The sequence below is a fragment of the Myotis davidii genome, unplaced genomic scaffold (genome assembly GCF_000327345.1).
Source record: "Myotis davidii unplaced genomic scaffold, ASM32734v1 scaffold217, whole genome shotgun sequence".
NCBI classification, from domain to species: Eukaryota; Metazoa; Chordata; class Mammalia; order Chiroptera; family Vespertilionidae; genus Myotis; species Myotis davidii.
The window spans coordinates 260041-270811 of NW_006290034.1; the positions used below are offsets into that span (position 1 = coordinate 260041).

Consider the following 10771-nt stretch of genomic DNA (forward strand, 5'->3'; position numbering starts at 1 on the left):
GCGCCCATCTCACTCTGCTCTTCACACAGGGGTCTTACTCTTTGTCTCTCTTGCTTTTTTTTTAATATGTATATTTTTATTGGTTTCAGAGAGGGAAGGAGAGGGACAGAGAGATAGAAACCTCAGTGATGAGAGAGCACCATGGACCGGCTGCCTCCTGCACGCCCTGCAACCTGGGCATGTGCCCTGATTGGGAATCGATCCATGACCTCCTGGTTTATAGGTCGACACTCAACCACTGAGCCATGCTGGCCGGACTACGTGCCCTGTTTTTTTCCATTTACACGCACCTCCAAAGTCTCCCGTGTGCGGTCCCCCTGAGCGTTACCCCGAGAGCTGAGCAGGCCGTGGTGGAGGTCACCCCACTGTCGGTTGTGGCGAGCCCTCCTGCCTGCGTGTCACTGGCGGTTGGCAGTGTCCCTCCTGTCCCTGCAGGAGACAAAGAGGCCCGCTGCCCTGGTTTCTGCCTGTCCCCTGGGCCGAGCACATGATGCAGGGCGGTCTGTGCCCCCGGGGTCACCGGATACCAGTGCGTCTGATGAAATGGCTGAATTATTAAGGCAGCGCTTCTCCTCGTCCCCTGGGGCCTCGCACAGAGGTCAGATTTCCCGGGTGACGTCATCAGCCCAGGAGCGTCTGAGGGACAATCCCCAGAGGGGCATCTGCCCTAGCCTTGGATGGCGGGGACCTCTTGGGTGACACGCAGGGTCACTTTGTGGGTTTTGTTTTTGTTTTTGAATATATTTTTATTGATTTCAGAGAGGAAGGGAGAGAGAACGACATCAGTGATGAGAGAGAAACATGAATCGGCTGCCTCCTGCACGCCCCTCACTGGGGACCGAGCCCACGACCTGGGCACGTGCCCTGACCGGGAATCGAACCGTGACCTCCTGGTTCATAGGTCGATGCTCAACCCCTGAGCCACGCCGGTCGGGCTCACACGGATTTCTTAATGGTAACCTCTGTAACATGCGTGCCCCCCGCATAAACACATACACACCGTGAGCCCAGCTAAGAAAGGTAAGTTATGCCGCAGAATCCCCTCAGATCCCCGCTGTTTCCACATTCCCCCTATCTGGCCTCATAGTGTCTTGTTTTAGTTTCTTTGTCTTTAAAGTCAGGATACAACCCAGGTCCATGGAACACCTTCCATCCGGTTGTCTCTAGAGTCTCTTTCGTCTACATCCCCCTATGATATTGCCCTTTTGTGGAATTCAGGCCGGTTCTTATAGGATACCCTGCATTCCAGCCCTGGCCGGTTTGGCTCAGTGGATAGAGCGTCAGCCCACGGACTGAAGGGTCCCGGGTTCTGTTCCGGTCAAGGGCATGTACCTGGGTTACAGCTTGGTCCCGGCCCTGCCTGGGGCACATGCGGGAGGCAACCCATCGATGTGTCTCTCTCACATCGGTGTTTCTCTCTCTGTCTCTCACCCTCCTTTCCACTCTCTCTAAGAATCAATGGGAAAATATCCATTAAAGTATCTATAAAAATAAAAGAGCATGCCCACATTCGGGATCGTTGGTTAGGATGTCATCTAACTTGTTCTGTGCTCGCAATGTCCCGGACGCGGAGGCTTGCTCGGGCCTGGGTAGAGCTTGCTGTGAGGAAGCCTCCTGGGCGGCAGTGGCTCAGAGGGGACGGGTCGGTGCGCCCTGGGTCCGGATGTGCGAGCGCCAGGGGCTCTGGGCTGACCGGAAGCTGCCCAGCCCTGACCAGCGCCGTCCCCGCCCCTGTCCCCTCACAGAACATGTGCACCATCGAGGTGGAGCTGGAGAGCCTGCTGGGCGAGTTCTGCATCCGGATGAAAGGTACTCGCGGCCACGCCGATCCTGTATCCCCGCTCAGCCCTCCCGCCTGTTCACTGAAACCGAATCCTAGCCCTGGCTGGTGTGGCTCAGCGGACAGAGCGTCTGCCTGTGGACCGAAGGGGCCTGGGTTCAATTCTGGTCAAGGGCACGTACCTGGGCTGCAGGCTCCTCCCTGGCCCGGGCCCTGGTCGGGGCCATGCAGGAGGCAACCAGTGGATGTGTTTCTCTCACATCGATGTTTCTCTCTGTCTCTCCCTCTCCCTCCCTCTCTCCCTAAACGTCAGTGGGAAAATATCCCGGGTGAGGATTCACAACAACAAAGAAACTGAGTCCCAGGCCCTTGGTTCCCAGGACACCCTGCCACAGCCTGTGGCATCAGGGCCGTCCTGCGGCAGCTGAGGGGGCACGACACACGGTGGCTCCCAGGAGGGGACCTGGGAGGCGGTGGCAGCCAAGGGGCCGGCCCACCTGGTCTGCAGCTGCAGGGCTGCTGGTCCGGGGGTGCTGGGCCAGACTTCCCTCCCCTGGGGACCTGGCCACCCTGTCAGCAGCGTCCCGGCCGCCGTGGGCTGCCTGTCGGGGACGGAGACCCCTCTGTGGCCCCCACACCTGCACCCCCGTCCCTGTCCCGCTGTCCTCCCTCCTTAGCTTCTCTCGGGGGGTCTCTCAGGCCTGGGGCCGCTCCTCCTTTTTCATTGTAGATTCATCGAGGTTCACTTCCCTCATCTCACACAAAACCCCAAAGCGCAGCTGGGCAGGCTTCCTGGGGACGCCCCACGGAAACGGCCCCCCCCTCGATAAGGCAGCCCTCCCGCTGCCAGGAAACCCCCAGCGTTGCCATGAGCGACCTGCTTATCTGTTCATTCTGGGAAAAAGAGCCGCCCCACACCCACCGCCGCCAACCGGGGCTATTTCACAACACGCAGGCCCGGCCGCCACTTCCGCCGCCACACCCAGCACACGTCCCCTGCCCCCAGCACAGTGGCTTGTGGAGCGGGGAGAGGGGACAGCAGATGAGACGATGGGTGAAGAACCAGTTTTGCTCAGTGGATAGAGCATTGTTGGCCTGCAGACGGCAGGGTCCCGGGTTTGATTCTGGTCAGGGGCATGGGCCTCAGCTGCAGGTCCCCAGCCCGGGGTTCGTGCAGGAGGCAGCCAGTGGATGTGTTTCTCTCACATCGATGTTTCTCTGTCTCTCCCTCTCTCCCTTCCACTCTCTCTAAAAACCTATGGAAAAATAACCCCAAAAACCAACTCACTGCTGCTGGCCACGCACAAGGCTGCGTGCATCTGGGTGGCGGGCCCTGGGCCTTGAGTCCCCACAACCTCCTGGAGGAGACGGTGGCTGAGCCAGTGCCGTCTGCTCGGTGCAATAGTGACCGCTGGCCCAGCCGCCGGGGTCAGATCGCCGGAGGCCTGGGGGTGGGAAGGGTGCCCTCACCGGCCTGGGAGGAGGCAGGCTCCCCAGTGTCACCTCTGAGTGAGATCGGGAGGCCCGTCTGGCAGGTGCACAGCCCAGGACAGCGCCCGCCCCACAGGGCGGGGCTCAGAAAGGGCCGGGAGTGTGTTCTTGACGCCTGGTTCTCCCTGGACATCAGGGTGGCAGCCCGAGCACGCTGGCGGCTGCTGCCACCTATTGGCCGGTCATGGCCACGGCGGGTGCTTTGTTCGGAACTCCCTTAACCTTGGCGATGCCTATTGGTGCACCCAGTCTCATGATTTTTTATTTTTTATTTATTTATTTATCTTTATTTTAGAGAGGAAGGGAGAGGGACAGATAGAAACATCCATGATGAGCCCTCCAATCAATGATTCTCACCATTGATGTTTCTAACTCTCTCTCCCCCTCTTCCCTCCTCTCTGAAATCAATGAAAATATTTTTTTTAAAAAAGAAACATCAATGATGAGAGAGAACCATGGCTCGGCTGCCTCCTGCACGCCCCCTACTGGGGATTGAGCCTGCAACCCCAGGGACGTGTCCTGGACCGGGAATCGAACCCATGACCCTTCGGTGCATGGGCCAGCGCTCTAACCACTGAGCATACCGCCCAGGGCACCGTACCAAAACATTTAGAGTCATACAGAAACGCCACCCCCGTAGCTCCCCCCACAGAGGCCCCAAGTATTACGACACGAGTTCCCAAAAGTCCGACCCTCCACGTGAGCGTGTCGAGGGGCCGGTGTACCGGGAATCGAACCCATGACCCTTCGGTGCATGGGCCAGCGCTCTAACCACTGAGCATACCGCCCAGGGCACCGTACCAAAACATTTAGAGTCATACAGAAACGCCACCCCCGTAGCTCCCCCCACAGAGGCCCCAAGTATTACGACACGAGTTCCCAAAAGTCCGACCCTCCACGTGAGCGTGTCGAGGGGCCGGTGTGCGGGGTCGTGAAGCGGGAAATGCGTTCTGCACCTCACGTCCCGACTGCTTGCCCTTCGCAGGTCTGGCCGGCTTCGCGCGCCTCTGCCCCGGGGACCAGTACGAAGTAAGTGCCGTGTGTGGCCGGTGTCGGGATGGAGGCCTGAGGGAGCGGGCTCGGTCTTCACTGCTCCGCTCCTTAAATGCCCTGTTTCATTCTCACACTTGTTATTGGGGGGGATGGAGCCAACAGGAACGTTTGGAGAGGAACACAGCCCTTGTGTAACTTCTGTCTGGACTCAGAGTTTAGCAGGTGCCTCGGTGGCTGTGTTATTACTGTTACCGTCACCGTCGTTGTTATTGTTTTTGCTGAGCTCTCAGGAGGGACGTGCAGACACTGTGATCCTTCGCCCCTCCCTTCTCCTCAGACCCTGTCGACACAGGAGCGTGCACACAGAAAAGTTTATGGGAGTTTATTGAGCCAAAGCAGGACCTCATGGTTGAGATGCCCTGGAGAGTGGCCGTTCTGCAGCTTATTTTAAATGTTTTTATTGATTGCAGAGAGGAAGGGAAAGGGAGAGAGAGAAACATCAATGATGAGAGAGAATCATGGATCGGCTGCCTCCTGCACGCCCCACACCGGGGATCGAGCCTGCAACCCGGGCCTGTATCCTGACCGGGAATCAAACCGTGACCGCCTGGCTCATGGGTCGATGCTCAACCACTGAGCCACACCATCTGGGCAAGGGACATCTTATTTCTTGCTCTGACCGCTGAGTAGATTTTAGCAGATGCCCATCGTCTCTGTACGGGGCTGGGACTGGAAGTCAGTCCGTGGCTGTCCTATGGAAGTAGGACTGGCCTAGGAAAGAAGCAGGACATGTGAGCAGACGGGTAGGGGCGACGATCTTTACTAAAGAAAGAGCTCCCACCCTGGGCCTTCCAGACAAGAACCCCCATCCCGAGGTCTCCCCACTCAGCGTCGGCTCCACACTCGGAGCCCGGGAGTTTGGGAGGGAGGACGGTGGAGGAGGAGGGCGGTGTTCGTGGCTGGAGGCAGGTGAGGACGTGTGCCTGTTGGTGTCTCCCCAGATTTTCATGAAGTACGGCCGACAGCGGTGGAAGCTGAAAGGCAAAATCGAAGTCAACGGCAGGCAGAGCTGGGATGGAGAGGAAACGGTGTTCCTGCCCCTGATCGCTGGACTCATCTCCATCAAGGTACAGTGTTCCCTGCCGGCTGTGGTCTCCTGGGGCCAGGCTGGGTGGGCCTCGGCTGGATGGGCCACGCTGGATGGGCCTCGGCTGAGTCCCCAGGCTCCTCCTGCTGCCCAGTCCATGGCAACATCAGCTCCGACGTCCGCTGTGGTTCGGAGAGAAATGACCGCAGTGTCCTGCCTGTCTGCCCCGCTGTCCTCCAACGCCTTTCCTTTCGCTCCCTTCCCAGGTCACAGAGGTCAAAGGGCTGGCCACCCACCTCCTGGTGGGCAGCGTGACCTGCGAGACCAAAGAGCTGTTTGCAGCCCGGCCTCAGGTGCTGGCCGTTGACATCAACGACCTTGGCACCATCAAGCTGAACCTGGAAATCGCGTGGTAGTAAGTGGCCCTTTTCGGCTTCCTCAGTAGAAACAGGTGGACAGGCTGTGCTGACCACAGGGGCTCCTTCCGGAAGCCATGCGTGGGCCCCTCCAGACACTGTGTCGGGGCCCAAAAAGGGGCATATCTAGGTGTGTAGGTGAGCTGTAGGTGTGCGGGTAGATTGGAGGTGTGCAGGCAGGTGGTAGGTGTGCAGGCAGGTGGTATGTGTGCAGGCAGGTGGTACGTGTGCAGGCAGGTGGCATGTGTGCAGGTAGATTGGAGGTGTGCAGGTCGGTGGTACGTGTGCAGGCAGGTGGTACGTGTGCAGGCAGGTGGTATGTGTGCAGGCAGGTGGTACGTGTGCAGGCAGGTGGTATGTGTGCAGGCCGGTGATATGTGTGCAGGCAGGTGGTATGTGTGCAGGCAGGTGGTATGTGTGCAGGCAGGTGGTACGTGTGCAGGCAGGTGGTATGTGTGCAGGCAGGTGGTACGTGTGCAGGCAGGTGGTATGTGTGCAGGCCGGTGATATGTGTGCAGGCCGGTGATATGTGTGCAGGCAGGCGGTACGTGTGTGTGATGATGACTGCTGGTCCCTCGAGTGGTTCTCACACTCAGCTTCCTCTCATCTTGGCTGATTTTCTGACAAACCGCTGGGCCCCGCCCCGCCCCACCCTCCTGCTGTTAGAATGTCCTTGAGTGAAAGCAGGTGCTTCCAGAGCCTGCGGTCGGTCAGGCAGGTGCCTGACAGCTCACCTCCAGGACCTGCTCTTTTCCAGCCCCTTCGACGTGGAGGACGTGACCCCGTCCGCCGGCACCGGGAGCAAGGCGGCCGCCCTGCAGCGGAGGATGTCCATTTACAGCCAGGGCACCCCCGAGACGCCCACCTTCAAAGACCACGCCTTCTTCGTAAGTTCAGTGTGATTCTGGCTGGAGAAGTGAGCCCGAGGCCGTGTTGGCCTCGTGTCCCGAACGCTGACACCCTGCGATAGGGCTGACCCAGCGATAGGGCCTCTCGTCGTTCCTAGCGACACGGTTCTCAAGCTCACCCCCTAAGCTCACCCCTAAGCTCACCCCCTAAGCTCACCCCCTAAGCTCACCCCTACTCACCCTGCGACACCCCAGCCGCCTCTGCTGCGCGCACAGGCGGGGCCCGCTGCCTTCCTGCCCCTCCCCCGCGCTCCCTGCCGCTTTGTAATAACACGGATTCCTCCGGAACCTTCTCTAACAGCAGCAATTGTTTGTTGTTCTGTTAATTCTCGCCTGAGGATACTTTTCCGTTGATTTTTAGGGAGAGTGGGAGAGAGAGGGAGAGACAGACAGACGCTTTGATTGGTTGCCTCCTGCAAGCGCCCCGACCAGGGCCGGGGCCGGGGAGGAGCCTGCAACCGAGGTACATGCCCTTGATGGGAATGGAACCCGCGACCCTTGGGTCCGCAGGCTGAGGCTCTGTCCCCTGAGCCACACCGGCTGGGGCACGATCAGCATTTTGCAGCCGCGTGTGTTCTAACCTGAAACGCTTGCCGAGACGCTCACCCTAACCTGTCCCCGCTCTCCCTGTCCCATCTCTCGCTCCGGAAGCGCTGGCTGCAGCCCTCCCCGGACAAGCCCCGGCGGCTGTCCGCCCTGAGTGCCTTGCAGGACACGCTCCTGGCCAAGCTGCACCGCAGCCGCTCGGTGTGCGACCTGCCCTCCCTCAGGCTGAGGCCCAAGGCCGTGCTCGAGTCCTACGTGAGTGCGGCCAGCGGCCACGGGTGGGGGCTGCGTGCTCTGCTTGTCTCCTGCTTGTCTGTCCGGCTCCCTGGGCGGGGACTCGTCCTGCATGCAGTTGGTGGGAGAGCCTGTGTCCTTCTCGTGTAACGACCCTGCTTCTGTGCTGTGGTTCGTCTCCGCTGCGGTGAGGACACCACGGTAACGGTAACGAGCTTCCCCTTTTTAAAGTGATGCAGTGACACCGAGGCCCAGGGAGACTGGATGCCAAGTACCCGAGTCCTCATGCTCGGTGCTCACCGGGAGAAGGCTGGGGGGGAACTCGGGCTTAAACCCACGTGGCTAGCGGTGTTTCCTTTAAAAAGGGTCTTCGTTCACTGTAGTGTTTGTACCAACTTAATTAAAGCAGAACAGAGCCCGGCCCGCGGGGCTCAGTGGCTGAGCGTTGACCTATGAACCAGGAGGTCACAGTTCGATTCTGGGTCGGGGCACAGGCCCAGGTTGTGGACTCGATCCCCAGTGTGGGGCGTGCAGGAGGCAGCCGATCGGTGATTCTCTCATCATTGGTGTTTCTGTCTCCCTCTCCCGTCCTCTCTGAAATCAATAAAGATATATTTAAAAAATAAAATAAGAGCCAAACAAAGTATCGCATCTTTTCAATGAAATAGCATGTCTTTCAAGCTAGATGCCAAAAAAAGGGGGGTTTTGTTTGTTTGTTTGTTTTTGTTACAAAGGCGTTTAGTTTGTGCTCATCGGAGCCCGGCTGTTCTCACGTTCACGTGTCCCGGACCTCCCCGTGCGCCCCTCTCCGTACAGTAGTCAATGTGCGGTCTCACTCACAGGCCGGGGCACACAAGTTGGTGCTGTTACCCCTACGTGTGGCCGCAGAGCTGTGAGGTCCTGGGATGAGGGAACAAGCTCCCGGCCGGGCCCCAGCCTTTCCCCGGGAAAATATGAACTTCCACCCGGAAAGGGAGGTTTTTAAAGGCCTGTTTGCTGTAGCTGGACACGCACACACACAAAACCAGCAAACAAAATGCTACTATGATGAGAGATCTGGGTTTTTACTTATTTTATTTTTTTAAAAGTAGCTTTATTGATTTCAGAGAGGATGGGAGAGGGAGAGAGAGAGAGAAACTTGGACCGGCTGCCTCCTGCACGCCCCCCACGGGGGATCGAGCCCGCAACCTGGACCTGTGCCCCGACCTGGAATCTAACCATGACCTCCTGGTTCACAGGTCGACGCTCAACTGCTGAGCCACACCAGCTGGGCTGGCTCTTTTTTAAATTGGGTTACAGCTTATTTGGAAATCAGCCACACCAGACACCTCGCCTGTATTTAAGAATAACATGAAGAGAAATGTGAATGCTAACGATGCCTCTCTCCCGCAGTCGAACCTCCCGGACGACACCTTCGAGAGTGACAAGGCTGCCGAAGAGAAGAGGCCACTGTCCCTCAGCTTTGACGACCTGCCCGACGGGGACTGTGCCCTCCCTGCCAGCCCGGCTGGCTCCCTCGCCAGCTCGTGCCCGGCCCACCCCGAAATCACCGTCACCCCCGCCGAGCTGCACCGGGGCCAGAGCGCCGAGGACTCCGGCTCCGTGTCCTCCAGAGGCTCCTCGGGCGGCGGCCCGGGGCCCACGCCGACCCCAGAGGAGGACGTGGAGGGGCTCCTGAGAACCGAGGCCCTCCCGGCGCCCCCAGGGCCCCCGGCCGGGCGCCTGTTCCTGGAGAGGGCGGTGGCGGAGGCGCTGCTGCGGGAGTCGGACGAGGCCTCAGAGCTGAAGCCGGTGGAGCTGGACGCCTTCGAGGGCAACGTCACGAAGCAGCTGGTGCAGAGGCTGACCTCGGCCGAGGCGCCGGCCGCCACGGAGAGGCTGCTGTTCGAGGAGCCGGTGGTCAGTGGTGAGGTGGACAGCGGCCAGTCCTTCCTGGACGGGAGCCTGGAAGACGCGTTCCACGGGCTGTTCCTCGCGCTAGAGCCCCACAAAGAGCAGTACCAGGAGTTCCAGCAGCTGAGCCAGGAGGTCATGCACTTGGACAATGTCCTCAGAGTAAGTGCCTGAGCGGGGACCCCGGGTCAGGGGGCGAGAGGGGCGGCTGAGCGGCGTTCCTGTGTCTTCATCTTCCATCCTGTCCCATCACAGAGCTGTACACATGGCTCTTTATTTTTAAAAATATTTTTTTATTGATTTCAGAGAGGAAGGAAGAGGGAGAGAGATAGAGCCATCAATGATGCTGCCCTAGCCGGTGTGGCTCAGTGGATAGACCTGCAGACTGAAGGGTCCTGGGTTCGATTCTGGTCAAGGACACGTACCTTGATTGCAGGCTCCATGGCCCAGGCCCTGGTCAGGGCTTATGCAGGAGGCAACCAATCGATGTGCTTCTCTCACATCGACATTTCTCTCTCTAAAAATCAATGGAGAAATATCCTCAGGTGAGGATTTTAAAAAGTAATTAAAAAATAATAAAATAAATAACTACACACACACATATTGTGCCCTTCCCGCCTGTGTCCCGAAGTCGGCACGAGGACCTTAGTTCTGCCACCTTGCAGGACTTGCCCCGTTCCACCCACCCCAGCGAACCCTTGACTATTGGGAAGTACCTCTCTCCACCTCCATGCCTGTAGCAATGAGCGTTATTCTGTGTGTGATGTCTGCGAGTCTGTCCAGTGCCATAGGATTCTCTGGGCCACAAGTCTGCCCCCCCGTGACTCCAGGCCACGGGCCGGGTCAGGGAAGCGATGGAGCAAGCTCCTTCCAAGGCAGAGCTGGGAGGAAGCAGCGCTGCCTCTCATGGTGCCCACCATTCATGTCTCCTCGATGCAAAGGAAAATGATGTGCTGTGAAAGTAGATGAGCTTTTAAGGCCACCTACCCAGGATGCATGGGTTAGTGAAGGGTGCCCCCCTCTGTTTCTGGGGGCCGTCCTCTTCATCCTTCAGAGCAGAGGCCTCGCTAGCAGCTCCCATCTTGGAAAGACAAGGCCTTGTGGAGGTAGAGGCTGCTCCTGTGCCGCACTGAACCCACTTGTCCCTCCATGTCTCCTGGGTCATATTTTACTTGGGGTTGAGCTCCAGGCAGAGGGACGTGGCAACTCTGATTCCCAAGATTTTAGGTTGTAATAGATGTTTTTTAACTTTCTTTTAACATGTTAAGTGCCATGTCAGTCACTGGTGACTGACACTACACTTTCCGTTTGGACCTCGTCAGCCTCCGGCCGCCAGCATATTGGTGAAATCAGATATCATGGGCTAAACAGAAAGGAAGACAAAACAGGCTTGGCATTTAATGTGTTAAAATATATTTTTACT

At 58.3% G+C, this 10771-nt stretch overlaps 1 protein-coding gene across 5 annotated transcripts in view; it reads left to right on the forward strand.

Moving 5' to 3' along the window:
• FAM65B (family with sequence similarity 65 member B) overlaps window positions 1–10771 on the forward strand; it is a 37482-nt gene that overhangs the window by 7093 nt on the left and 19618 nt on the right. For 3 of the 5 annotated variants that reach the window (XM_006762915.2, XM_015563379.1, XM_006762914.2), the window contains exons 7-12: window positions 1746–1809; window positions 4257–4300; window positions 5266–5391; window positions 5618–5766; window positions 6525–6654; window positions 8848–9510. In XM_006762915.2, coding sequence (XP_006762978.1) covers window positions 1746–1809; window positions 4257–4300; window positions 5266–5391; window positions 5618–5766; window positions 6525–6654; window positions 8848–9510 — 1176 coding nt within the window. Of the gene's footprint in view, window positions 1–1745; window positions 1810–4256; window positions 4301–5265; window positions 5392–5617; window positions 5767–6524; window positions 6655–7326; window positions 7477–8847; window positions 9511–10771 lie in introns of all 5 variants that reach the window. The other 2 variants (XM_006762912.2, XM_006762913.2) reach the window with 1 other exon arrangement.